The 26,718-nt window shown below is 59.6% G+C and overlaps 3 protein-coding genes, 1 long non-coding RNA gene and 1 pseudogene across 15 annotated transcripts in view; 4 read left to right on the top strand and 1 right to left on the bottom strand.

Moving 5' to 3' along the window:
• Positions 1-834, top strand: part of KLHDC4 (kelch domain containing 4) — a 58,359-nt gene extending 57,525 nt beyond the window's left edge. For 3 of the 9 annotated variants that reach the window (XM_077986643.1, XM_077986639.1, XM_077986644.1), the window contains 2 exons: positions 158-280; positions 576-834. In XM_077986643.1, the coding sequence (XP_077842769.1) occupies positions 158-279 (122 nt within the window). In that variant the 3' untranslated portion in view covers position 280; positions 576-834. Of the gene's footprint in view, positions 1-157; positions 281-520 lie in introns of all 9 variants that reach the window. The other 6 variants (XM_077986645.1, XM_077986641.1, XM_077986640.1 and 3 more) reach the window with 2 other exon arrangements.
• LOC106995115 (uncharacterized) lies at positions 551-9,594 on the top strand. The gene is made up of 10 exons (XM_077986647.1): positions 551-690; positions 1,035-2,988; positions 3,404-3,536; positions 4,339-4,417; positions 4,555-4,696; positions 6,991-7,132; positions 8,697-8,751; positions 8,844-8,962; positions 9,139-9,249; positions 9,405-9,594. The coding sequence occupies exons 4-9, from the start codon at positions 4,401-4,403 to the stop codon at positions 9,168-9,170; spliced, it is 507 nt and encodes a 168-aa protein (XP_077842773.1). The 5' UTR covers positions 551-690; positions 1,035-2,988; positions 3,404-3,536; positions 4,339-4,400; the 3' UTR covers positions 9,171-9,249; positions 9,405-9,594.
• On the top strand, positions 5,369-6,541 carry LOC144329382 (uncharacterized; annotated as a pseudogene).
• Positions 9,584-26,718, bottom strand: part of JPH3 (junctophilin 3) — a 111,197-nt gene continuing 94,062 nt past the window's right edge. For 3 of the 4 annotated variants that reach the window (XM_077986636.1, XM_077986637.1, XM_077986638.1), the window contains 3 exons: positions 22,212-22,336; positions 16,581-17,461; positions 9,584-11,149 (listed from right to left, as the gene is read on the bottom strand). In XM_077986636.1, the coding sequence (XP_077842762.1) occupies positions 11,069-11,149; positions 16,581-17,461; positions 22,212-22,336 (1,087 nt within the window). In that variant the 3' untranslated portion in view covers positions 9,584-11,068. The remainder of the gene's footprint in view (positions 11,150-16,580; positions 17,462-22,211; positions 22,337-26,718) is intronic. The other variant, XR_013412024.1, reaches the window with a different exon arrangement.
• On the top strand, positions 11,064-13,015 carry LOC114674381 (uncharacterized). Its single transcript, XR_013412025.1, has 3 exons — positions 11,064-11,171; positions 11,390-11,854; positions 12,934-13,015. It is a non-coding gene; the product is annotated as an uncharacterized LOC114674381 (long non-coding RNA).

Genomic DNA, 26,718 nt, shown 5'->3' with positions numbered 1-26,718 from the left:
GTGTGAGCCACCGCGCCCGGCCAGGAGTTAGGTTTCACATCATGGTTCTTAAGTAAGAAGATGGAATCCCCCCAGTAAGTAGCCACCACTGTCCCGCAGCCTCCCCCGCCTGCCCCAGCTGTGCTGACATCTGTGTGTGTTCATTCTGCTTTTGAAGAAACTCAGGAGTGGCTGGAGGAGACAGACTCGGAAGAGGACAGTGAGGAGGTTGAAGGTGCTGAGGGTGGAGACGAGGATGAGGACGAAGACAGCGGAGAGGAGAGCGGTGCGGAGGACTGAGGTGAGCGGACTGGAGCTCACGGGTGGTGTGGCTGCTGGGTGTTGGTGAGAGGCTTTTCATGTTTATTGGATTTTCATTAGAATTCAGCTTTGTTCTGTAGATGCCTTGAGGCAAGTTTAAATTCTTAAAAACGGTATGTGGAGTAATTTCGGCAGCTTGCTGATGAGTGCGGTGTGCGTGTGGGCTCTTTGATGAGGTCTTCCCTGAAAACCCGGTGTTCTCTCTACCCTCCCTGCACAGGCATCCCCCTCGGCTGAATGTGTTTCTCTCTCATTCCTTCCTCGTGTATCAGAAGAGCCCCCTCCAGGGGCGCCTGGCAAGTGCTGTGCCTACGTCCGCCCAGGACCCAGCCATGTTGGTTGAAGCTCTCGGGGCCAGCCTGTGCCCTGACACACAGGAGAGAGCTGAAGGTGGGTGGCCCAGGCCAGGGCGTGAACTTTCTCCCATGATTTAGTCTTTGATGCGGCGCTGGGCCAGAAGCTCAACTGAGTGCAGTGCGGGTGGATTCCCTCAGCAGCCTGTGTGTTGTGTAAAATAAATTGGACTTGAAACAAGACCACCGCGAGGTTTTCTTCTGTGCGGCCCTAGGCACACCCAGTCTTCCTGGGGCCTCTGCCCCGGGCCAGGGCTGGCCTAGGGCAAGACTGCCCCACACTGGAGGGTGGAACTTTGGACACGAAGGACCCTTGAGAAGCAGGTTTCTGCACCCGAAACCCCGGAATATGCTGTGCTTTGTGAGCCTTTCCTTCTACAGAACCAGAAGAGGGCCCTGACTTCCCATCCATCTTCATACTCGGATCAGCCTTTGACGTCTGGAAACAGAAAAGCAGGCCAGGGCCAGTGCACACCTTCCCTGTTCTCGTTCATGTACGGCACCGCTGGCCGACTCCACACGGGGATCTCCTGGTGGGTCCCTCGTGCAGCGGCCTCACTCCTGGGAGCCCCGTGCCCCCGCATGGTCTCTGGTGAGGCCCTGGTGGTCCCTGTCGGGTTTAGGGTTTAGGATTAGCATTTGCAGAGCGACAGGATGGGAGGCCGGAGGCTGAGGGCTCCCAGCGTCCCCATATGGCTGCCACCAGGTATCTCCGGCCAGCTCCTCCTGGCTCCCGCGCTGCAGCGCCCTTGCCCCCGAAGGCTGTGGTGCGCTAACCCCCACCCGAGGCCTGCTCCAGTCCAAGACTGAAGGCCGGTTCAGATTTGCATAATTGGGGTCAAATGTTGAGCACTGAAACCACACCCGGTGCAGTTTTGTGGGTGTCTTAAATATTTTGAACAGTGGGAATATAGGATCCTTAGCTTTCTGTAATGGGCCAACATAACTGTGGTCCCTTTTCTTATCTGGGAGTTCAAAACAAGGGTGGTGGGGAGACTCCCTTCCTGGCGGAACCAGTGTTGAGCGGAGAGGACTAGAAGCTGACTTGGCAGCGAGCAGCTGTGAGCGCCTCCCTGCTCCCTTGGCCGATTCGTCCTCATGGCTCCAGGTGGGCCCAGGAGTACCCGGGTCACCATGGGGCAGTGGCTTCAGAAGCGTCATCTCTCAGGATCACCTCAGGGGCACTTGGCCAGCTCTTCCCCAGCAGGGGCACGTGCTGAGCTCCCTGGTGAGCCAGGTGTTCAGGAGGCCTCGGCGGGCGGGTGGCACTTGAACTGGCCCCGAGGGCCCTGCCCGCTGCCATGGGTGTGACCTCACTTCAGGCTTCTGTGGTCACTTGACCGAAAAGCTGATCAGAAAGGGGAAAGAAAGGGGAAGGCTCTGAGCACTGCCTGTTCCCTGGTGGGGACACCTGTCTGGTGCGTCTGGATGTGTGGGTGGCACTGCCGACGGGTGAGGCTGCAGGCGTAGCCCCCCTGGAGGGCTGCAGCTCGTGTTTGCGTTGTGCTGGCTCCCCTGCCAACCCCCGAGGGCTGCAGCTCATGTTGGCGGCGTCGGGCTTTGGTGGCCGGTTTGGGCACTTTGTCTCGAGTGCGGGGCAGGCAGGGCTCTTTCCTCACGCTCTCGGCTGAGCTGGTTGGGAGAGGCTCGGGCAGGGCTGAGAAGCCGGAGCGCAGGCAGCAGCGTCCCCGCCCCCACAGGCTCTGCGGCTCTGGCCCTTGTCCAGAAGATGGACCCCGTTGTGTGGCCGGTTCGGTCTTCCCTCCTGCTCTTGGAGGAAGGAATGGAAAGATCTTGTTGGCTTCAATGCAGTTGTCTGTTATCAGAGATTTTCTTTCAGAGGAGCTTGTAACTAATTAAATGGGATTCCCAGGAAAAAGGTACTTTTGAATCAACCAAGTTGAAAGACAGATGACAGCAGCCCTGAGGAAGAAACTTCTTGTACACTTTCTTATACAGAAAGCATTTTGCTTTTGTTGCTAAAGATTTGATTTGAATGAAAGATACTGATCAGAACCAATGGGGATCAGACAGACAAGCTCCCAGCATGGAGTGGCTGCCACGGCCGTGATGAAAACAGCAGCGCCCCTTCAGTGTGGAACCGCGGGAGACGCAGAACGCAACACAGGGTGGTGGCTTCCTGTGCAGGCTCTGCCTGCCCCACGGGCCTGTGGTCTGCTTTGTCTGCTAGAGCCCAGTTTATTGAACCACTTGGTGGCCAGGCAGCCGCCATAGGGTGTGAGCAGCCGGCATGAAAGCCCAGGGCCTCTGTCTCCCGGGAGCGGCTGGGACACGCCATACTCGGTGCCACATTCACCTCCAGTTCCTCGGTGTGGTGAGCTGCTGGCTGTTAGGAAGGCTTTCCCTCGGCTCCGGCCCCCCCACACGGCCCCCGGACCCCAGACTGCAGGGTGGGCGGGCATGTCAGGTGAGGCGCTCTGGCCGGCCCACTTGGCAGCAGGGCCACAGCTCCTCGCAGGGCTTTGTGGGATTTCGAAGGATGAATCATCTTGTTCCCCATTCTCCCCCTGCTGCCCATGCACGTCATGCTCTGTGTGAGGATGTACTGGAGGGACTGGCCATGCGCGGTGGCTTTTTTCGTGGTTGGGGCGGGGGGGTGTTGGGTGGAATGAACATCAAGGGAACTACCCATTGAGCTTAGAAATCCTTGCCAGGCAGTTAGTTTGTGTTTGTTTTTAGACGAGAGTAGTGTTGACTGCAATTTGACATCTGATTTTTTTTTAATTGAGTTGGTATAAGCAGGATGTCATTGGCTAGGTGACAGTTACAGAGTCACTGAGGGACCAAATGCCAAGATGCCTGTTGGTGAGAGAGACCCTCTCCAGAGTTTTCCAGAGGCGACTCCTTCCACGTGACGTTCAGGTAACGAGGTGGGACCCCGCGCTGGACGTGGTGCTCGGGTGTTGGTGAGGAGGCGGCGCCGTGTGCTTGATGGCTTCCATCAGAGAAGAGTCTGCTCTTCTCCAGAAGGAGCAGGGGGTGGTGGTTCCCAGCCCAAAAGGAAAAGGGGCCGAGCTCTAGCTGTGATCACGACCTCAGCCTGCCTGCCTTTGTGCGTGGAAGGAACTTGCTAGTGACCGCCGCTCTCCTGGGCAGTGTAAGAGTGTTGTGTGGAGGCCCATCTCGTTTTCATAACCCAGATGGCTCCCGGCGCAGGTTGTGGTCACCTCCGTTTCTCTCTGACGAGAGAGCTGCAGCAGTGCCATCCGGGGCCTGGCCACGCCTGGTCACTGGGGTCCTGAACAGTGGTGTCCCGAGGCACACAAGCAGTCCCTGCTGGACACTGACGCACTGTCAGGGCCAAGGGCCACAGTGCAGGTACCACAGCGACCCGCTTCCCTGAGTCCTGCTCCTGCCCCTCATTTTCCTTGTCTCAACCTTCAGAGCCCTTCCAAGCCCCCACGGCTGCAGCCCACCCAGGGACCCAGCTGTAGAGGCTGGACTCGGGCGTCTCTGAGGTGTGAGAGGCGCAGGATCTCTGAGGTGTGAGAGGCGCAGGTTTACAGAACTCTGGCTGGAAGAAAGAGATTGAGTGACCACTCCCTGAGAAACAGAAACGGGGACATTTAATTACACGAACGCGCGCATTTAAAAACTGCCTGTGCACTCCCGGAGGGCAGAGCCTGCCTTTCTGGTGATTTTTGTGTCCCCCATTCACTTACAGGCTGTGACAAACCCCGTGCCCACGCTGCCTGCACTGCCGGGAGACTCAGGGCTGGGGGAGGCATGCCCCGGCCACCACTGCCAGGAGACTCAGGGCTGGGGGAGGCATGCCCCGGCCACCACTGGTGAGCCAGCGAGACTGAGGACCCCGCACGTGCTGACCCGGGGACACCGCGGAACTCACTCGAGACTGAGGACCCGGCGTGTGCTGACGCAGGGACGCCACGGAACTCACTCGAGATTCCTGCTCACAGCACGTTTCCTGCTCGGAAGCCAGGAGAGCCTCCACGTGCCACCCAGCTCTGTCCACGTGTCCATCACACAGCTCTGCAGCAGAAGGAACTTCAGTAAAGATGATGGTTTGTAATGAGACAAGCGTTCCAAAGTGTCACACGACATTGTTTATTACTAAAAGGAGCAGAATTTCTCTTTAATCTCAACAGTGTTCCTTGCTTTCGTTAACAGTAGGATTTAAACTGTTACATTCATTTAGGAAAACTATTTGATTTTCATTTTGTAAGTAACCAAGCTATCTTTCCAGCTTAAAAGCAAAGAAAAGGCCGGGCGCGGTGGCTCAAGCCTGTAATCCCAGCACTTTGGGAGGCCGAGACGGGCGGATCACGAGGTCAGGAGATCGAGACCATCCTGGCTAACACAATGAAACCCCGTCTCCACTAAAAATACAAAAAAAAAAAATTAGCCGGGCGTGGTGGCGGTGCCTGTAGTCCCAGCTACTCGGGAGGCTGAGGCAGGAGAATGGCGGGAACCCGGGAGGCAGAGCTTGCAGTGAGCCGAGATCGCGCCACTGCACTACAGCCTGGGCAACAGAGCGAGACTCCGCCTCAAAAAAAAAAAAAGCAAAGAAAAAAGGCTCAGGGTAACTTTTTAAACCACTTTTTAAACTTCAATAAGAGAAGTTCTGTTTTTGTCACTGCACGGAATGATTGTACACAGTGTTAGCAGACAGTTCACATGCGCCGGTCCGACTTGGAAGGAAACGCAGGTTAACACCGTTTTCTGTCCGAGTTCACAGAGGTGTTTGCAGCAGGCTCAGTTGCTTCTGCAGCTGGAACGAGGGGGCCTGTCCCACGTGGCTCCCCTGAGCCGAGAGGCTCCTGAGGGTTTTTTCTCCACTGGGCTCTGGGGACGGGGTTTCTGTGGAAATGGCAGATGGTGCACATGAGCAGAGTCCTGCTAGATAGGTCAGCTCAGCGTCCAGGAGGGGCTGCCATCGGCAGAGTGCCTGCGCCTGAGGCGGCCACGGACGTGCCTGGAAAGGTGCTGCCCTCGAAGTCTGCTCTGATGTGGCCGCGCTTGGGCATGCGGGCTCCCCAGAGGCCCATGCGAGAAAGCCGGGGGTTCCCAGGCTGTGGGTGCAGGATGGGCCAGGCACCACCCTGCAGGGCCCACCCCCCTGCCCCCGCACCCTCACACCCATCTTCCTCTCTCAGCCTAACCCCAGGGCCTGGGAGTCCCCGGCAGACAGGCCCTCCTTGCCCAGCAGTGGCCGCCCTTTATGGACTGGGCGCCTGGCAGAGCCGCTGTGGAGGAGGAGTTGGTTGTCATGGTCGGGAGAGGCAGCCCTTGGGCTGGGTGCCGTTGGTGGTCAAGTTTGAACCCATATCCGGTGGAATCTCCTGGTCTGTTCCACACACAATCGTGCGGGAAGCTCTGGGACCCGAAGGCTGTTCTGATCTCGGGTCACAAGTTCTCACAGTAGCCTGGGGTCACCAGGGACTAGACCCAGCATTAGGCTTTTTAGGAGCTGCCTGGCTGCTGGGCTGAGCTTCATTGCAGGCCCAGGAAGATAACCAAGAAGGGCTGAGCAGAGCCCCGTCAGCCACTCCTTGGGCTGGAAGTGACTTCCTCGGTATGGATGGCAGCTGTTAACAAGCAGTGGTGGTTTGGCCGGAGGCCTCTGTGGGGCATAGACACGGCGTGCACGCTCAGGAGGACAGGCAGGTGGCATAGGCCTGAGCAGGTGGTGTCGGCGCACGAGAAGGGTGTGTCTGAGACAGGATGTTTATCCCAAAGGCCAGGAGTGGACGAGGCGGACGAGTGGCCGTGAGGTAGGCGTGTGAGGTTGGCGCGTGAGGTTGGCTGGTCTGCTCCGCCACCCCAGAAACCCAGTGGCCTGGGCCCAACACCCAGACACACGGAGTGAGCTCATGCCCAGGCCGTGACCTGTCCCCGTCACGGGGCCACTTGCTTCTCCCAGGCTTGGGAACAAGCTGGCACAGAACGCTGTGGCTGCATTCACCGCTCAGGCACTTCTGCTGGGGGTTCATGAAGAAACAGACTTAGAAAGCGTTTATTTGTTCCTGACGGGTGGGCCGAAGTTTGAGAGGAGCATTCAGCTTCTTTGCAGAGCTCGGCCTCGCCTGTCCTGAGCGCCCTGCGACCCTGTTGCTAGCCTGGGGTGCTGAGGGCCTCGGCTCTGGGGGCGCTGACCGCCCCTCTGCAGCCGGCGCCAGGTGCTGGTCCCCGCCTCTTTTCATCGGGAGGCGCTGGCCTGCAGGGCCTTTGTGGTTTGCCGGAGACCCTTGTTCCGTCCCTTCCCAGCACCCACCCCCAGCCCGCTGTGCGTTCCATAGTTCATTTTCCAGGCAGGGGACGTGTGGTGAAAATACAGCCTGGCTTTGTTTCTTTTCAGCGATGGCAGCCGCACTTTTCCTCGCTTGTTTTGAAGGCCAAGCCGGCGGCCTCCTCGGCAGCTGGGGACAGTTGCTTCCTCAGCTTCTGTGTGCCGACTGCCTCACCTGACACACAGCCTGGGCGTGAGAGAAGCCAACCAGGTGCCTGAGCTGACTGACTCCCTCCTCCCTCCAACCTCCAGTCTCCTCTCTTCCTCCATCCTCCTCCCTCCAGTCTCCTCCATCTGCCCTCCTCCCTCTGCCTTTTCTGGAATCGGGGTCCTGGTCCTGGGCTAGAGGCAGACCCTGGCCCGGGAGAGGTTCTCAAGGCACTGTGGGAGGGCAGCGTCATGATGTCCTGAAGCTTGCCGCGTCCGGTGCTGTCAGCCGGCTGAAGGGAGAAACTGTCACAGCACCCGCAGCTATGGAAGGTGACGTCCGAAAATCTGTTAGGCAGCTTGATGTCAAGTTTCCAAGACCAAAGGCAAGAATAGTCGGACCAAACTTAGGAAGAGTCAGAGAAACGGAGCGTGACCTAGAAGAGGCAGATGGCCCTTCCCCTCCTCTCCTGCTGATTGTTCTGTCGCACACACGACGTGAAATCCACACTGCCCTGTGAAGACTGAGGGCAGGTCTTGGATGTGCCGCCCTCACATGGCCCAGGAGCGCCAGCAGCTTGGGGGCCACCACAGGCCCCAGCGCCTCTTTACTCCCACGGGTTCAGCGGACGATAAAACTTCCCAGGGAAGGAGTAAAGGACGATCAAAAACCTGAACTGAAAAAGTATGAAAAACATTTCATTTCCCTCGGGTTCTCCCCACTAGGTCTGCAGTGCCTTGGGGGTGACTGATGGCCCTCAGTGAGACCGGGTGGCTGTGTGGTTCTGAAAGTGAAAAGGAGCAAGTGTGGTTAGAGCCAGGGGCGTGGTTAGAGCCTGGAGTGTGGACACCCCGTGGACCGCTGGCCCATGGCCTGGCTTGGGGCCTCCCAGGGGAGCGAGTTGAGTGCATGTGGGGAGGGCCTGTCATTCTACGATGTGTATCTTTGTTTTTGAGACGGACTCGCTGTGTCGCCCAGGCTAGAGTGCAGTGGCACGATCTTGGCTCACTGCAACCTCCGCCTCCCAGGTTCAAGCGATTCTCCTGCCTCAGCCTCCCAAGTAGCTGGGACTACAGGCACTTGCTACCACGCCTGGCAAATTTTTGTATTTGTTTTAGTAGAGATGGGGTTTCACCATGTTGGTTAGGCTGGTCTCGATCTCCTGACCTTGTGATCCACCCGCCTCGGCCTCCCAAAGTGCTGGGATTACAGGCATGAGCCACTGCGCCTGGCCCTGCCCAGCTTTTCTGCATCACCACCGTCGTGTCAGTTAGCTCAGCTCAGGCATTGCACACCTAATCTGTATCTTTGGGAATCCTGTGAGCTAATGGTTCTAGATCCAAAAGAATGGATAAAGAGAATGTTTCAAGTTCCCGAAATTATCCAGGCACATCCTGTGCACTACTGAACTTCAGAAAGCACCAGTCCATCCAGTGTGCAGAGTCTGGTAAATGGGCCAGCTGTGGGCACACACAGGCTCCCCAGAGACCCCAGGGCAGAGGGTCTTCCAGCTCTTCCAGGACAGGGCTAATCCGTTCCTGGGCCAGGGGTGGATCTGTTTTGCAGGTTTGCAAGGGTGGGGAGACGCCAGCCTGGCCCATGGGCTGTCCATGCCCACCCCCCACAGACCATGCTGCCATCCGGAGGGGATGCCACTTTCTCCTGGCCTCGGGGATGCACAGGTAAAGCATGGAAGCAGCTGCTGGGGAGGAAAATGGCTCTCACCAGGCTGCTCTCGGGCTAATGAAAACTCATCCAGTTCTCCATGCAGCAGCAGCCAGCCTGGCACACGCTGCCCTGCCCTGCCCTGCCCGACTGTGGAGGTGAGCGGGTCCCCCCGGGCCTGGGTGGAAGGACTGCGCGCCTGTCAGGGAAGGCCGAGGCTCTGGACAGGTGGGAAGCAGCCTTCTCCTTAATCACCCCATGTGGAAACCAATGAAAGGTTTGAGTCTCTCAGACCCGGGGTATTTTAGCCTTGGTTGAATCCTCCTGGAATTCACAGGGAAGTGGCTTTGCCCTCTGCCCTTGCTGCTGGAAGGCAAGGGGCCAGCCTTGGCTTGGTTTTCTAGGTTGTGTTACGGCAGCAGCTGACGGCCCCTAGGCCTGGATCCGCACGGCTTTGCTCAGGGACACCTGCCTCCGTTCTTGTCTGATGGTGTGAACGTGTCTCCTGCTCACAGGTACCATTTTGTGTCATGCAGTTACTGGAATGTACAAAAGCAGCTGTGATGTTTGCAAAGAGTTGCAGACAATTACAAAACCCATCTCCCAGCATGCGTGATGGTGAGAGCTGCAAAGAGCAGGAGTCTTTATTTGGTTCACTTCCGGTCTGCAGCAACCACTTGATATCAAAAAACGGAAAAGATGTACAAAAAGATGTCACATCCCTTTAGAAAGCGACATCATCAGAAACGTATGTGACCTTCAGTCCTCCCTCTCCTGTACCTCCCCCAGACCAGGCTGCGAGAAGGAACGGGGAGTGAACATATAACAACGGAAAACAATAAAACTGAATTTAACTGGAACATGCTCTAATCTTTAGTTTATTTCTGGTTAAAAATATAGCAATCCAGTGCAGTGTAGTAAAGAAGTCTGCTCGAAAGGTAGCAGAGAAACAGCTAAACATAAGCAAAGCAAGGCAGAGTCCATAAGACAGGCTGGCCCCAAGGCGACCGGATGGGGAATCCCTGCAGTGCCTCCCCGGGCACAGGAGTCCAGCATGTGGCCGTGCCCAGACCCCTCAGGCACGTCCATGCACACGAGGGCCAGGGGGCACTCGGACATCCTGGCAAACCTTGTTCTTTTGTTTGGGTGATGGAGTAACCCTGGTGGAGAAGGCAGAAACATAAGGAACCTGTTTTTGTTGGACTGAAACAAGTTACATTGTACATTTTGGGGGGTTGGATATGCTACAATTTCTCAGGAAGTTTCAAGCCACTGGGTTTGAACCGCATTCCTGTCTTGGGACCAGGCCCACTCTGGTGTAGCACTGAGGCATCTGGAAGGAATATGCATATCTGTTAGGGGAAGTTGAGGCAGGCACAGTACAAAGATGTGAAAACCCGTGGAGGTCAGTAACCATGGGAGAAGGCTTCCTTTAGGGCCCTTACTCCTGGGGACACGGAAGCCCATGCGTCCACCCTGCACACCAAGTGCACACACCCAGAGCCCCGGCGCGAGGCCGACTCCACGGCACAGCCCCTCGGCTTCCATGCTTTGCTGAGCCCAGGCAGATTGGAGTGGGCCCCGGCTTCCCTGGGGTCTGGTGGGGGAAACGGCCGAATAGGGCCCACGGTGAGTGGGCAGCAGAAGAAAAGGGCTTTGCTTTAAAACTCGGTGTGGGGAGTCGGCTTCTCACGGAAGGCCGGGGGCAGTGCCGAGAAGAGGGAAGGACCTGCATCTGTCTCACGGGGAGGAGGTGGCCGACCCCTCCCCTCCCTCAGGTGTGCAGCACAGCTCTCACACAGAAAACGGCCGGGCTACTGCCCGCTGGGGTGGGCCACCCTGCCCCACGCCTCCCGCCCATACTTGTCACCCGTCTGTTCTAGACAGAGGAAGCAGTGAATCCACTTTTCCAAGCTCATGGCGACGGGAGCCAGCCCTGCTGCTCAGGGGGTGTGGGGCTGGGGCTCCGCCCCGGGCTGCCCTCCGTCCACACCCAAGGAGGGACATGTGACCACAAGGACGACGTCCACTGTTACCACTGACGTGCCGGGATCCCTTCTGTTTCCACGTGGAGCTGGAGGGGCTGCGTGCTGGCCTCCTTCTGCCATGCCACACAGCAGAGTGTTATACAAGCAAAGAATTTTGGCTAAAATCCAAAAAACATTACCCAGAAAAAAAGGCAAACTGTGAGTGATACCGAATCACGTGGTTCTTCTGTGAGAGGACTTGGGAGCCGCTGGGCTGTCCGAGTTGCGGTCTTTCCCTTCTTGTGGTTTTGCTTTTAATGTCCCCTTTTCCTACCCTTTCTCTATTTTTGCTACCGCGACAGTCTCATCAGATGAAAAAGTTAATAAACAGAATGGCGACTCCGATGTTGAGCAGGATCACCATGGCCACCAGGATAGGAGCCGAGCCCTGGAAGAGAGCGAGGAGAAAGGTGAGCGACAGCCACGGGGGCTCTGCCTGGGCCACCACGCCTCCCAGCCACGTCTCTCCACCAAACTGGCAGACCCTGGGGGTGGAGGTGTGCAGGAGGATGTTTGAAACGGTTGGACACCAAAGGCCCACTGGAACCTGAGCCCCTCGAAGTCCAGACTGGGGAGGAAGCCACTGGCCTGTAAGTCTGAAGTTGTTGGTCTTGGAATTCCCTTGCAGCCCTGAGACCCTGAATACCAGCTCTCCCGGGGTCCCCTTGGAGAGAACCACCCCGGCCTCTCTGTAAGCAAACGTCTCAGTGCGTGCTGCGTGTGTGCCAGTCAGCAGGTTTCTCCTGCTCTGTGGAACTGGGGCCTTGGAGCACTGTGATCAGAACCTCAGAAGCGCCTGCATGGCTGCCATAGCCAGTGTCAGATGCAGCCCAGCAGAGAGGGCCCTGGGACTCAGCAGAGGCCTCCCAAAGTCTGTGAGCACAGCTTCCTCAACGAACTCCTCATGCCAGCTAGCTCTGGAGGGCTGTGTCCAAATGCAGGCTGCCTCGGACTCAGGTCACAGTCCTGAGTGCTGCTGCCACCACCTCCCTGAAGTGGCTCACGAGTCCTCAGCCTCTACCAGAGCCCCAAGTGCCAGGCTCTCCCTTCAGCCGCACAGCCCAGGCACTTGGACCAAGCTGCCACCTTCCCTGTGCTTGTTGGGGCCAGGCAGGACACGTCTCGCACCAGAGCCTCTGCCCGGGGCACCCTTCTGCAGTGATTCTTGCAGTCCCGCACCCCACTGTCTCAGGCTCACACCAGGCAGGGGTGAGAGGCAGTGTGGCCCCTCTGGGAAGCCCCCCGCCTCTGCTGCATAGTGAACGGGTGCCTCCTGGAAGATGGCCCGCCCCATGAACGGCAGGGGGTACCCACTCCAGCCTTGCCCAGGGGCTGCTTCTAGAGGACACTTGCCCCTGACCCCCGCCCCTCCCCACACTCCGCATCTCACAGCTGCCTGGAAGGAGATGCAGACCCCACTCAGGAAAGGAGCTGTATGGGGACCTGCCCAAGGCAGGAGGCTGCTCAGAGAGCCCGGTCCATGGAGCCTCCACTCAAAACCTTGTGTGCGCACACACTCCCCGCAGCAGGAATCAACAGTCACGAAGTGGAAGCAAAGCCAGCCGTCTGGTGGCGGATGAACGCAGCCAGCAAAACGGGCCGTGCAACAGCAGACGCCAGCCTGTGGTCCCCTTGCCTAGCCTGGATGCCACATCCCGCAGGAGAGAAGCAGCCTCCTGCTGGACTATCTGGCCTGGGGGCCCTTTTGTCTCCTGGGTCAGTTTCACCCTTTCCCAGGCTGTGCCCCCAGTGAAGCAGCGTCGTAGCCAACGTTGAAGGCCCTGATCCCAGCACCTAGGCTGGTCTTCCCCGGGCACCCGCTTGAGCACGAGGCCCAAAACAGCCATTGCCTGGGGCACTCGGAACCCATCATGCCCTCGCCTCTTCCCAGCCTTCCGGCCCCATGGCAGAGGCCCTGCCTTGAGCAAGCTGCGGCCCCTCCTCCTCCTGGTCCAGTCCCGCCCACACCTGGGTGCCCACCTCCCCTCCCTGTGGTCTCCAGGAGCTGCCCCCACATGCCCTGGGCAGCACTGCTCATCGTGGCCCCATCTGTGGCCTGGGCAGGCTCTAGCCACTTCTGCGTCGGCACGGTTTCCTCGGGAGGCCCCTGCCAACAGCCACTCGGCATGGCAGCGGCAACGGGAGGGAGTACTCGCCTCTGCCTGGCCCCAGCTGGTGGTTTTCCATTTGGATTCGGAGACAAGCAGCCAATGAGCCTATCTCATTCCTGTTAAACGTGAAAGAAACACGTCCAGATGCCATCCTCAGGTCTCTCACAGCCCCGCGGGGCTCTGCACCACACCTGCCAGGGGCACCTCCTGCTGTGTCCCGGGTATCAGCTCCCAGGCCTAAGCGCCTCTCCTCACACTGGGGACTGGAGCCCTCATGCCCTAGAGACACTGGCTTGAGAAACTTTAAGATGGAATCTTTTTTTTTTTTGAGACGGAGTCTTGCTCTATGCCCCAGGCTGGAGTGCGGTGGCGCAATCTCGGCTCACTGCAAGCTCCGCCTCCCGGGTTCAGGCCATTCTCCTGCCTCAGCCTCCCGAGTAGCTGGGACTACAGGCACCCGCCACCACGCCCAGCTAATTTTCTTATATTTTTAGTAAAAATGGGGTTTCACCATGTTAGCCAGGATGGTCTCGATCTCCTGACCTCGTGATCCATCCGCCTCGGCCTCCCAAAGTGCTGGGATTACAGGCTTGAGCCACTGCGCCCAGCCTAAGATGGAATCTTGTTCTTGCCCAGGCTGGAGTGCAGTGGCATGATCTCAGCTCACCACGGCCTCCACTTCCTGCCAGGTTCAGGAGATTCTTGTGCCTCAGCATCCCAAGTAGCTGGGATTACAGGTGCATGCCACCATGCCCGGCTAATTTTTGTATTTTTAAGTGGAGGTGGGGTTTCACCATGTTGGCCAGGCTGGTCTCGAACTCACAACCTCAGGTGATCCACCTGCCTCGGCCTCCCACAGTGCTGGGATTATAGGTGAGCCACCCTGTCTGGCCAAGAAACTTTTTGGAAAAAAGTTTGCTCAACAGACAAGCTGAACCCCAGTCAGCAATGGGCTTTGTAAACTGTACCCCTGGGGATGCAGCTCAGAGAGGAGGGTCCTCAGAGGGTGATGTCCTGCCGAGGGAGGCACCTGCAGCCACAGCAGCACCAAGCCAACCCCCCTCCACAACCTCCCAGCCCATCAGGGACCTGAGGCACAGATGGAAGTGGAGGTGTGGACACAACGAGGGCCTCCACTCAACCACAGAGAAAGCTGGCCCGAGCCCTCTGCACCAGGGGCAGCGGCCTGAGCCCGGCTTTCCGTGGCATCTTGGCCTCGGGCAGATACACTGTGAGTCTTGGGCCCTGTGATAACTTGGTTGGGCCAGGCCAACCCGCAGGGGGGCAGAGAACAGCCAAGGGCCCAGCCCTGCCCACTGATGCCACCCCTCGTGCAAAGCCCCACCATCCCAGCTAGGAGGAAGGGCTGGGTGTTAGTCGGCCTACAGTGGGGGAGCAAGATGGAGTGGGGTGGTCAGTGGCACCTCTTCTGCCACTGTCCTGTCCATGCTCTGGGCCAGGAAGCAGATATGCATGCTGTTGGCGAGGGCATGGCTGCCTGCAGGAGGGAGGCTCCTGTCTACCCAGCCATCCCCCTACCTTGGACCTCCACCAGCAGGTCATAGCTGTCATTTCACCAAGAGGGAAGCTCAGCCAGGACCACAGAGTTCAGTCACCGGCAAAGCTGTAGGGAGAACCTGTGCTTCTGTCCCACGGGACTTTGTGCTGAATTGCCAGGGCCCTATGCAGGCCAGAATCCCAGGCCCATCTGTAGCCAGTGGTACCCAGGACCTCTGGCCTGTGAGCTCTGCAGCACGTGGCTGTTGGGGGGCTGGGAATGGAGGGGGATGGCCAGAAGACAGCCCCCCAGACCATGCTGGTGGCCCAGGGAGACACTGTAGAGAGCTGCACCCCTGTGAGGGGTGACACTGAAGGCACCCAGCCCAGCCTGGCACCCAACTGCCCTGACACCTGTCCCGACATGGATGCCGGCTGGCACAGGCCCCTCCTGCTTCCCACGGATGGGGTGTGGAACAGTGCTTAGGAGTGACCACGCCTCTCTGCCCCATCTCCCCTCACAGACCTGGCAGAAAACACAGCTCCGAAGGTGTGGGGAGGGAGACGGGGAGGGACACCTTGTTTGTACCAGCACCAGGTACCCCGAGGGCAGCCACCTCCAAGGAGCTCGGCTTGCTTCCTCCAGGGCGGATGGGACCTCCCAGACCAGCCCCGGCTGGAGACCGGGCAGGACCAGGGCAGCATGTAGCACCCTGGGTGTCCCACAGTGAACTCACTCCCGACGCCAGCTTGGCACCTGTCCCCAGCTTGTGCATTGACCCCAGGGAGGTTCATTTAAAAGCACCCAGAAGTGCCAGTGTATTAAGCAGGCTAAAAAGAGAACCCGTCCCTACACCTCCCACCCTGCCCACTGCTTAGCTGTTACTAAAATAACCGCGCGCGCACAGCCACGCACACGTCTCCGGCTGCGATGGGGAAAATCAGGTTGTAAGTGTGAGCTGGCATTTTGGTCCCAGCAGGAGCACAGGGGCTGTTCTCTGTAGGCATTTGGGGAAGGGGGAGGCCTTTTAGGAACCCGACAGCAGGACAGATAGATGTCTGCAGTGGTGCTAAGGAGAGGCAGAAACAGGCATTGCCGCCCAGCAGGACGTGCCCCTTCAAAGGGGTGTCACGCTTTGACTCCTCTGGGGGTGGGGCTGGCAGAAGAAAACCACAGCTCCCCTGGGTCACGGACGGGCACAGACACCGACGCCTGCTGCGGCATCAACAATAAACCTACCGCTGGCCCCCCTGCCCGCCCCACGTGCCCTGAGCACCCCACGCAGACAACCCCCTGCATCCTCACACCCAAGGGGCAGATGGCCTTGCGGCACTTCTTTTCAGCACCAAGCACTGCCTGGGCAGCCATGAGCGAGCAGAGCCCTGCTGGGGTGAGGGCCTGGCCGTGCACAGATCCCACGTAGCCACCATCCCACAGCCCTTCATTCCCTATGGGAGCAGGGTGGGATTCGCACGGTGAGGTTCCCCTTCAAGGGGGGGGCCAGCCCTGTGTGAGGCACCAGGACCCCCAGCCTCACACTGAGCCTAGCCCAGGACCCCCAGCCTTGCACCGAGCCTAGCCCAGGGGACACTGTTCTTCCCTCCAAGTCACCTGCCCTAGAGGAGCGAATCTGGGGCTGGGGACAAGGGGTGCTGGGTGAGGCTCAGGGGGGCCTCATGGGAGCTGGCCCCAACCTCAACACCCCCATGGGCAAGAGAAACCTGGACTGGCAGACCCCCCACCCCGGGGTGTCTGACCTGACTCCCAGCCCCGCCCCCAGCTATTTCTAGGTCTCTGGGTTCCTGTCCAGGGCACAGGACACTCAAGTGGTCATCTCACGGTCCAAGGCCCAAGGCCACTGACCAGGGCACAGACTGCTGAGCAGCTGGGGTTGAGCCAGATGCGGGAGTGCAGGCTCCCATGCTGCCTAGGTCAGGAGGTTCCTGTGCTTTCTGGACAGCCTGGGGGCAGCCCTCTCACGGAAAAAGGTGTGATACCTGCCCCTACCTGGCTTCCCAGGGGATGGTCCCAGCTTCCCAGATAAACTCCCAGTGACCTGAGGGCTGCCGCTCCCAGCTGTACCCCAGCCCCACTCCACCCCTGGAGAGGAACGGGGGAGCAGCGACCGAGCTGCAAACTCAGGAAACCCCAGGTCAGCAGAGAGGCAGATGTCACCGCCACTGGCATCAGCCCGGTGGCCGCCCACTCACCGCACTGGACTTGAGCTCATCCCCATTCTCCTCGTCGGACTCTAGAGTGACAGGCAAGGACTTCTGGGGCGGGGAGAAGGTCAAGTCCCAACGCAGCAGCCGGGGCTCGGCCCCGCCCAGCCGCAGGCTCGCCAGTTTCTGCACCGCGGGCTCCGCGGAGGAGGCCGGCCTGAAGTTCTCCTTGTTCTGGGCCTTGGACCGCAGTCTCTGAACCGCGAAGCCCCGGTCCTCGGGGCGGTGGTCGTCCCCCGAGCCCCGGCAGGCGCCGCCCTTGCCGTAGCGTCTTTTCTGGGGGTGCGTCTCCATCCTCAGCAGGGGCTTCATCTCCATCCGGTAGTTGCTCAGCTTCTCCTCCTGCAGCTCCAGCAGCCTGACGCCCGCGGGGCTGTGGTTGCTGACCCGGTGGTGGGAAGTCCACGTGAACACCGGGGGCGACTCCGTCCGCCGCTCCCGCGGCTTGGGGTTCCCGGGATGCTTGCGGCCCGAACCTCGGGTGCGGAGGTCGTCCACGGGCAGGCCGCCGCGCAGGGCACCGGTGCGGACGCCCCTGGGGCCCCCAGCCTGCTCCTCACCCCAGCTGCTGCGGGCACAGTCCCCTGCCCGGCCCTCCAGGAGCATCTGGATGTCCCCACCCCGCTCCTCGTCCACTGACACCTGCCGCGAGAAGTGGGCGACCTTGTTCCTGGCGGCGGGCGCAGGCGGCGGGGTGGCCGCGGGGCTGGCGGGGAAGCTCTGCAGGGGGCTGTCGTCGGGGGTCAGGTCGGAGGGGGTGGTGCCCTTGCGGTACAGCTCGGGGCTCTCCTGCTGCAGGGGCGTCCCGGTGGACAGCACCTCGATGTCATCACAGGAGGTCTGACGCTTGGGCCTCTGGTACTCCAGCCCTGTGTGGGGAAACAAGAGGACACCGGGGGTGTTACCCAGCATGCTCTGCAGCAAGGCCACGGGTCCTGGGGCCAGGGCGCCAGGCGGACACCCTGGGCAGCAGAGGTGCTTCCCACTCACCGAAAGGCTGCAGGCAGGGAAAGGGAACTGGGGACCGTGGCTCCCAAAGCCCTCTGGGGGACCCCCGTGGTCCCCACCCCACAGACACTTGGAGGGAGGCTGGCTGGGCTCAGGCACGACAGGAGGGGCGGACAGCAGCTCCCAGGCCACCAGGGAGACCCAAGGCTCGGAAAGCGCGTGAGGACGCTGGGGTGTGGACTCAGGTCCCACCAACCCTGACTCGCCTGTCCTGAGGGTGATAGGAAGCCCCTCACCCTGGCTGACCACCTGCCTGGGGAGGCCGAGCTGTCACAGCAAGGCTGCTGCCACCCCTACCGCCTGGGACTGTGTCTCGTGGTGCTGGGACAGTCTTGCTGAGAAACAGCCAGTGCCCGGGCCAGCGTGACAGCCCAGGAGCCGGCTTCCCTCCCCACCTTTAGAGGCTGACGGGGCTTCGAGTCCTAGGGCGGGGCTCCTCTTCCCCTGCAGGGAGTCAAGAAGCCCCTGGTCTCCAAAGAGCTGCAGAGGCAGGGGGCTCCTGGGAAGGGGAGGTCCCAGCAGGACCCAGGGGCCAACTCTGCAGCCAGCAGTGCCCCCGTCGTCTGCCGTTGGCAGCGCCAATCCCAAGGCCTGGATAGGGAGGGGCAGCATCGTAGGACTAGCCCCAAGACTGCTCCGGAGCTCCCAGCAGGAGCCGAGAACCAAGAACATGATTGGGATCTCATTTCCTGCCAACGCAGGGACACGGGAGCCGTGCCCCACTGTATTCCATTAGGAGAAACCCAAGAATGCGGCGCTTCCTACCCTCCAGGGAACAGAACCGTGGGACCCCCCGACATCCCTATCCTGCCGGAGCTGAAATGGCGCAGAGCCTCGTGGGAGTTTGGGGTACCTTCCCTCTGGGGACGGAGGTCTCAGGGCTCCGCCTGGGGCTGCCACCTCATGAGACCAGCTCAGACACCAAGAGCCGCCCCCCACCTTAGAATCTCTGATGCTGAGATATCCTCCTGGCCTGTACCCTGAGTCTGACCCTTGGGCAGGAGATCTGGGAGACACAGCTACCCTCAGCGTGGTCAGAAACGCTCGGTATGGCACCGGATAGGCCCTCCATTTGAAAAGAGACATTAGCAAGCAGATTCGGGGCATGCTGTGTCAACACGAGGCTGGGCTGCGGCGTCCTCCTCCTTGGTGGTCTAAGATGCAAGGCTGAGCAGAGCGAGACTATGGCCCTGGCATGGGGCTTGGGGTGCAGCTGTGTGGCTCTGGGTGGGTGGCCAGCCCTCTCAAATCTGAGTCCGCGTCACACGGGGGTGTGGGCGGGCCATTCTAAGGTCTCACTCAATGACTGTTGCTCTGTGGTCACTCCCTAGAAGCAGGGCTGGCCTGGTTGGGTGTCCTGCCAACAGAGCAGGCAATGGGCCAGCGAGGGTCCATGTAGAACTGCACTGACATCTAGGTACCCACCCAACCCTGCCCCAGGCCCTCCCACCACCTCTGTCTCCCTGTGAGGGTCCCATGTGGAGGGCAGCCCTGGCCCCGTCAGAGGCCCCCGATCATGCCCACGGATCACCCACATTGCACCTCCTCCTTGGCTGGGATGGGGCTTCCGAGGGGCCCGCATTCCTGTGCCTTAGACACTATGGACCTAGCAGGCTGGGATCAAGGCCCTCCCGAATGGCATCCCGGTCTTTCACATGAGGCTGGCCCAGCACACCCCACCCTAGAGGGGGCCTCGACTCCCAGCAGGAGGGCACCCTCAGCTAAAATGAGCTCCTGAGCAGGTAACGTTCCTAGAAGCATCGTGGTGAAGACTCAGGGTGGGTCCTCGTGAAGCCCCTGCAGCTCCGTTCCTGTGCCTTCAAGCCGCCTTCGTCCTGCAGCCTCCAACGCTCAGTCCTCCTGCCTCTGGGGCAGGGGCGGGTGTCACCAGGAGTGGCCTGAGCACTGGATACCAGTGGCCAGGCTCCTTTGTGGTCCTGCCTTCACGTGGCCTCGGGCAGAACCCTGACCGTCAGAGCTCTCAGGCTGGGAGGCTGCCAGGGTCCTCCCAGGCAGGCAAGAGGCTGGAGCCAGCCGCTCTCTGCAGCTGAAATTCTTGTTTTAAATCTCGATTCCACCACCAGCGCTCTGGCAAGACTGTTCCCCTCTTGGAGGCTCCGTTCTGACTTCTGTTGTTGGTGACCTCAGCTCCTGGCTGTGAGGACGATTGAGGAAGGACCTGGACAGCTTCCCCTGGCCCCACCGCTCCCCAGCAGCCAAGAAGGCTCCAGGGTGCCTGGTCTGGGAACGCTGATCCTGAATGCATCCGAGCTGGAAACAGGAAATGCTTGGATCACATCTCACACTAGTCCCAGCACTTGTAAAACACACACGGTCCAAACGCTCCCTCCAGGAAAGATGCTGCTCAGAGAAGGCCCCGGGGGCGTCACCCCAGGAAGCAGCAAATCAGACCAGGGTGCGGCAGCTGGAGGTGAGGCCAACTCAGCCAGACCCTCGAGGACTGGACTCCCGCCAGTGCGGCAGGGGCCCACGCCTGTATCATGAGGACAAGAACTGTCTGAGGAGGCAGCTTCAGGATTTAAAAGGTCAGCCCAAGGCCCCTCGCGCAGGACCCTGAGCCCTCCAGGAAGCCTCTCTAACTAGAAAGTCTTAACTGGAATTCTCAGGGCGGGGGAGCTGCACCCATTTCTTGGGACTGGAGCAGTAAAGTGCCACTTGGGGGTGGGGGTGGAAACACCCGAAAGGCATCCTCGCGCTTCTGGAGGCCAGAAGCTGTGACCCAGATGTTGGGAGTGCTGCTTCCTTCCAGGGTCTCCGATGATGAGTCTGCTCCAGCCGCCCTCCAGCTGCAGAGGCTCCGGCGATCTCTGACCTCACTCCAGCCACCCGTCTCCTCCTCTTCTGTCTCTTCTAAGGACACTGCTGTGGATCTAGGGCTCACCCCAATCCAGGCTGATCTTGTCTCAAAGTCTGTTCCATAATGACACCTGCACAGACCCTCTTCCCAAGTAAGTCACGTTGGGAGCATCCGGTGGACGCGTCTCTGGGGGATTTGGCACAGGATGGAGGCTTCAGCGTTCCCTGTCCGGTCCCCTTTTCACACACAGAACTGAGGCTCTGAGAGGAAACGGAACAGGCTACAGGCGGTGGAATGTGAGCTGCGGGCAGGGCTGGAGCCGGGGCGACCACGGGCCAGGGTTCGTACGAGGAATCCCATCCTGTCCTACGTGCATTCTTCGGGGAGTGGCCCAGTCAGGGTTCCAGCAGCTGCCCCCGACGGCACTGGCTTCCTCTCCGGCATCCCTGTTCCATTCATCCATCCCGCGGCACCGCGCCCACTCCCACATGCACGTGCACGCTAAACGTGTGCCCCCAAGTGTGTGCCCCACCACCTCCCAGCCCAGGCAGCTGGTCATGGGCGAGGCAAGTAGGGGCACCAGGGAGAAGGAAAGTCAGGGCCTGATAACAAGACCATGGAGGATGCCACTGACCACAGGGCACTTGACCTGCGGCCCTCCCACTTGGACACTTTGGGGTCCGCGTGTCTGGAGGGGCCAGGAGAGTGGAGGGGATGCACTGGAACAGAAGCTGCCTGAGGCAGTGGGGGTGCAGGGGCTCATCCTCCTGATGTCCAGGCTGCAGCCGCAGGCTCTGCAGAGCCCAGCCCAGCCCTTGCCCGGTGAAGGAAAGGCCTTGGAGTGGCGGCGGACGGCCACCTCTAGAGATGACTGAGGTTCGCGTTCCAGTCAGGTGAGCGCCCAGCCCAGCAGCCCCCAGGCTGGGCTCCTCATCCTGTCCTGGAGGCCAGAGTAGCAGGCGCTGCAAGCAGATGCAAGGCTGTGGTGTCAGGGTGCGGACCTCCAGCGTGCAGAGCCTAATCCGAATGCCTCTCACCAGTCAGAGCTCGGGTTGAGGGGACATGATCCTAACCCCATTCTCTGATGCTTCCTGGTGCAGAGGAAGCTTCCAGGTGAGGTAGGTGATGGGAGGCAGCTGGCCACGGCCTCTCCGTAACCCACCCCGCGCCCTCCACGCCCCCACCATTGTCATTGGGCCGTATCACCCACGATCCCCCTTGAAGGGAGGACGAGGTTCCTAAATCAAGCAGCAGCTTCCAGCTCCTTCCGAGGGGCACAGCGGGAGCTGCCATTTGTGACGCTGTCCAACCCAGCAGCCACCGGGTGTGTTTAATCATAGGTCAGTTCACATCAAAGGCAGGTCAAGAGCCAGCACCCCAGACACACCCAGCTAGTGGCTGCCACACTGGATCCAGCAGACAGGATAGTTCCATCGTGATGAAGAAGGTTCCAGAACAACACTGGGGGAGGGCGGCAGGCAGACAGTACAGGCTGGGCAGGTGGGCATTCACCGTCAGGGACAGCCGGCAAGCGACACATGGTGCCACAAGGACGCAGCTGTGGGAACGGGAGAGACCTGCCGAGACACACGACCTGCGTCCGGGGGAGCCGGGCCAGGCCTCGGCACAAACAGGCACCTTCCGGGGGAGAGGTGGACACCGGGCAGGGGAGCAGCTGGGGCCGAGCCCACCTGAGCCTGCCAGCCCCGGAGGACGCATCTGCTGCCAGGACTGCCCAGCCATCCACGCACCCCCCTCCCTACGATGCCAGTGTCAGGCCAGGCGAGACTTACCGTTTTCCCGGTGCTGGAAGGAAGGGGAGAACTCTTTGGCAGTGATCCTGGCGATCCGCGCCTCCTCCTGGGCTTTCTGAGCCGCTGTGAGGGCTGCCTCGGCCTTTGCCCGAGAGTGGGAGGTCCTGAGGGAGACAGGGAGGAGAGTGAGGGGGGCAGGAGGCACAGCTGACAGGGGTCTGGGTCGAGGTCCTGCGCCAACCCCCCAAGAACGGGCTGGGCTAAGACAAGATGCCAGCACCCCGTGTTTGCCCTCAGACCTCTGGATCTTGTTCGTTTGTTCGTTCATTCATTCATTCATTCAATGAACATTGCTGAGCACCAACCAACCAGGCTCAGCGCACAGGATGTGCCTGAAAACACCCCAGGGCGGGGCCTGGTGGCTCACGCCTGTAATCCCAGCACTTTGGGAGGCTGAGGCAGGCGGATCACGAGGTCAGAGGTTCAAGACCAGCCTGAGCAATATAGTGAAACTCCGTCTCTACTAAAAATTACAAAAATTAGCAGGGCGTTGTGGCGCATGCCTATAGTCCCAGCTACTCAGGAGTCTGAGGAAGGAGAATTGCTTGAATCCGGAAGGCTGAGGTTGCAGTGAGCGGAGATCACACCACTGCACTCCAGCCTGGGCGACAGAACAAGACTCCATCTCAAAAAAAAAAAAAAAAAAAAAGGAAACAAAGAAAAAAAGAAAATGCTTCTGTTCTAATTATCATCAAACATCAGCACATGGACAGAAAGAGTCCAAGCCCAGAAGACCCACCCACAGGGTAGACACGGTGCCAGCCCACTGTGCTATGTGTGTCTGTGCTTCCTGCCGCTGCCCCAGTGTGGGTCACGGGACCACCTCCCTGCCCAGTAATCCCAGCACCTCTGACTTGGGACCCAGGGCTTGGGCAGGTGGGCAGTTCCCTTACCCAGCCAAAAGATGACATGCCACAGGTACCGTGGCATGAAGGAGCCACGGTACCGGTGGGCGGCCAGGCACATGGCCCCTCTGGCCTCTCCCTGTCTCTGTTGAGTCCTGCGGGGACCTGCCCGCCCTTCGTAAAACAAGGGACTAGATGGACGCCCCGAAGGCAGAACATGGGGTTCTGTGCATTTCAAAGGCGTGGGGCTTGCATTTCTTCCTACCTGGTGTGCTGGCTCCAGGGGGGGCCTGCCAGTGCTGTGGGCACCACTTCCCTGACACTGGGGAAACTGAGGCACAATGACCAATTCCCCCACGACCAATCCCCCTCCGAGCGACTCCCTGGGAGGTCTCCTGCTCACGGTTCCTGACTTAGCCTGTTCGGGCTGGAAAACAGCACTGCAGCTTGGGCGGCTCATGAATAGCAGACATTGCTTTTCTCCCAGCTCTGGAGGCTGGAAGTACAAGATCAAGCTGCCAGCAGATTTGGTGTCTGCAGAGGACCCACTTTCTGGGTCCTGGACAGCACCTTCCTGCTGGGTCCTCATGTGGTAGAAGGGGCAAGCGTGCTCCCTGAGGCCTCTTTCCTCAGGGCACTAATCCCCACTATGAGGCTCCGGCCTCAGCCCCGTCACCTCCCAAAGGCCCCACATCCTAGCACCATCGCCCTGGGGGAGAGGATTAACACATGCACCTGGGGGGCGCAAACACCTTCTACGCAGCCCGACCCCCCATCTTTGCCATATACCTGTCACTCCAAGTCCATGGGCTAAACCTGGAATCCACACACTGTTCATGAAAGACGGCGTTCTTTTTTCAAAATTCCACTGTGCTAACTAGGAACAATTTTACTAGAAGAAAATAAACCTATGACATTTACATACAAGGAGTAATATAAACCACAGCCAAGAACATGTGTCCAGGAAACGAAGCAAGCTGCTGAGAATGCTCCATCAGGGCTCCAAGAGCCAGAGAGTGCCCCAAACGCTGGCCCAGAGAGCACACCGCTGTCTTGTGGGGGCTCTGATCCCAGGCCTTTGGGTGGTCTGTACATCCCCTGAAACTGTACTCAAAATTTTTTGCACGATCCTCTGCCAACAAGCAGAGGGTCCACGGCTTTCATCAGATTCCAGGAGGATTTGCGATGCCCCAAAACTAAAGATGTGCAGTCTGAACACAGCTGGCCCTGGACAGAGAAGCCGAGGCTCAGCCATGCTGCAGCACCCAGGACAGCCCACTCCCAGCTCCTGCCCGAGAATCAGCCCAGGACCCGAAGGAAAGCAGGCTCCGAGCTCCCCGGAAGCCAAGGAAAGTAGGAAAACATCTCCTGCCCTGGGGACACCTTCCAGAACTATGACTGCATGCACCTGACCTTCCAGAACCATCACAACCCTATGCACCTGACCTTCCGGAACCATCACGACCGCATGCACCTGACCTTCTAGAACCATCATGACTGCATGCACCTGACCTTCCGGAACCATCATGACTGCATGCACCTACCCTTCCGGAACCATCACGACCACATGCACGTGACCTTCCGGAACCATCACGACCGCATGCACCTGCCTCCTGTGCTGGGTGATTTTTGTGAACGTCTCCCACTCCCGTAAGCTCCTGGAGAGGATGGGGTCTTGCACCTCCCTCCCCGGCTGTTCAGACCTCGACCACCACATGCGGCACAAGGGACCAAATGGGAAACTCCCCGGAGGGGCCCGTATTTGGTTCTCACATCTTTGCGTAGTAAAAATACCACCAACATTAACTCACCAACATCATACGTATATTTACATATGTACGTTCACACATATATAAAAAGACGATGTGGTGCCAACACTAAAATAAAACGAATCCAGACAAGCACATCGCACGAAGGAGGAGACTCCCAAATGCACTGCAGAGGTTCATTATGAGACACCAGGCCTCGGCCGGGCGCCCAGTTCTCCAAGGGGTAATGGCTCCTGATGCCTGTGGCTCCCACCTGTGGAGGGTCAGGCCGCGGTGACACAGGCGAGGTGGGCATCTGAGCTCACCCGGTGCCCCCCACACCTGCACCGTGGCTCTGTGGCGCCTCCACCTGGTCACGTCACAGATCCCGCCTTTTTTGCAACCTTCCCCGGAGGAACAGGTCGTGATGTTTCTTGCCCTGCCTGGCCCTGCATGTGAGGCTCCCATGACCTGCTGTGACTCAGAGGCAAGTGCCAAGAAAAGGCACGGTTCCTGGGCCACTGCTGACCACAGGCCGGCTAGGCCAGATGCCTGGGCTCCTCCAACCTGGGAGTGGAGTGGATGCCGGCAGGATTCACTGCCCAGGCCACCTCTGCTGTGGACGGTACTGAGGACATAGATGGTAGCTGACAGAAGACGAGGCCACAGATACACACGATGGAGGGGCAGGTGGGGCCTGAGGGGACTCCTAGTCCTACCGTCAGCACCTGCACTGGATTAAGTGGTGTCCCCCCAAAATATTCGTTCATCCTGGACCTGGGAATATGACTTTATTTGGAAATAGGGTCTTTGTAGGATGGGATAAAACCCAGACAGCCTGACCCACTCCCGGAGTGTCTGATTCCCCAGGTCTGGGTGGGGCCTGGGAATCTGTACTTCTATCTCCCAGGTGAGGTGGTGGCCCCCGCTGGTGCAGGGACCTCACTTGGAGAAACACCGAAAGGGCAAACTCCAGAGTTCTCAGCCTGTACCTTGCCCGGCAGCTCCTCTCTCCTGCTGGATGGCGACTCTGCTAGAAGCCAACTTCCCATCCCCGCCGTCCCCCCGCCATGTCCACTCACCCACACGCAAGGGGAACCGGCCCAGCCACACACTCGACGCACGCAGCCCTCCTCCTCCTCCTCTTCCTCCTCAACTCCTGAGCTGAGGGCTCCTGCCCTGCCAGCATCACTCCATGGTGCTTGGCTCTCCCCGTCTGCTGTAGGAGGGGCCACGAGATCCCGCAGCCTACATCCCCACAGTGGGGTCCCCGCCCCCCACACCCTGGCCCAGGTCAGAACGTGGTATTCCCCACCGTTGACGGCTCCTTATTGAGTGACAGCTCCTTGGCTCAGGTCCACTGGAAGATGCGAGTCCCAGAGCCTCCATCTCAGGTCCTCATAGCACGTGGCCCCTGCGTTCCCAGCTGCCACCTATGCTGATGACCCAGGGGCCAGAACGGGCCTGGGGCTTCTCCTTGGACCCCTCCCATCCACCCAGCCTTTATCTGACACTGTTGGGCCCTTACCGTGCCGGCTGGTGCCCCAGGGGCCCCGGTGAGCACAGAAGTGTGCTGTGAGGATGGGGCTGCAGTGGGGGCTGCAGTGGGGGCTGCAGTGAGCCAAAGGCTGACCAGGACATTCTGGAGGGAGGAGGTTGATGCTGGGTGGACAGAGGTCACCCGGAGGGGCCCCTGTCCTGGAGGATCACCCCCAGGCTGGGGAGAGCCAGAGGAGCAGGTGGGCAGAGCAGCCAGGTGAGCACTATTGTGAAGTCACGGAGTGTTTCCTGGAAGAGACGGCATCTCAGCTGAGCTGACGGGGGAGCCAAGAGGTCAGGAGGTGGCTCCTGATGAGGCCTGGAGTCACTGCTCACCTCTCACTGGCCCTCAGC

This window comes from Macaca mulatta, chromosome 20 (assembly GCF_049350105.2).
Source record: "Macaca mulatta isolate MMU2019108-1 chromosome 20, T2T-MMU8v2.0, whole genome shotgun sequence".
Classification (NCBI taxonomy): domain Eukaryota; kingdom Metazoa; phylum Chordata; class Mammalia; order Primates; family Cercopithecidae; genus Macaca; species Macaca mulatta.
This window is presented reverse-complemented; position numbering and strand designations above follow the sequence as displayed.

Coding starts and splice junctions, on each gene's coding strand:
- LOC106995115 (XM_077986647.1), top strand. Junction 4,697..6,990: donor GAACTTCAGTAAAGATGATG/GTTTGTAATGAG, acceptor GTTTCTTTTCAG/CGATGGCAGCCGCACTTTTC. Junction 7,133..8,696: donor GCGTGAGAGAAGCCAACCAG/GTGCCTGAGCTG, acceptor CACCCCCCACAG/ACCATGCTGCCATCCGGAGG.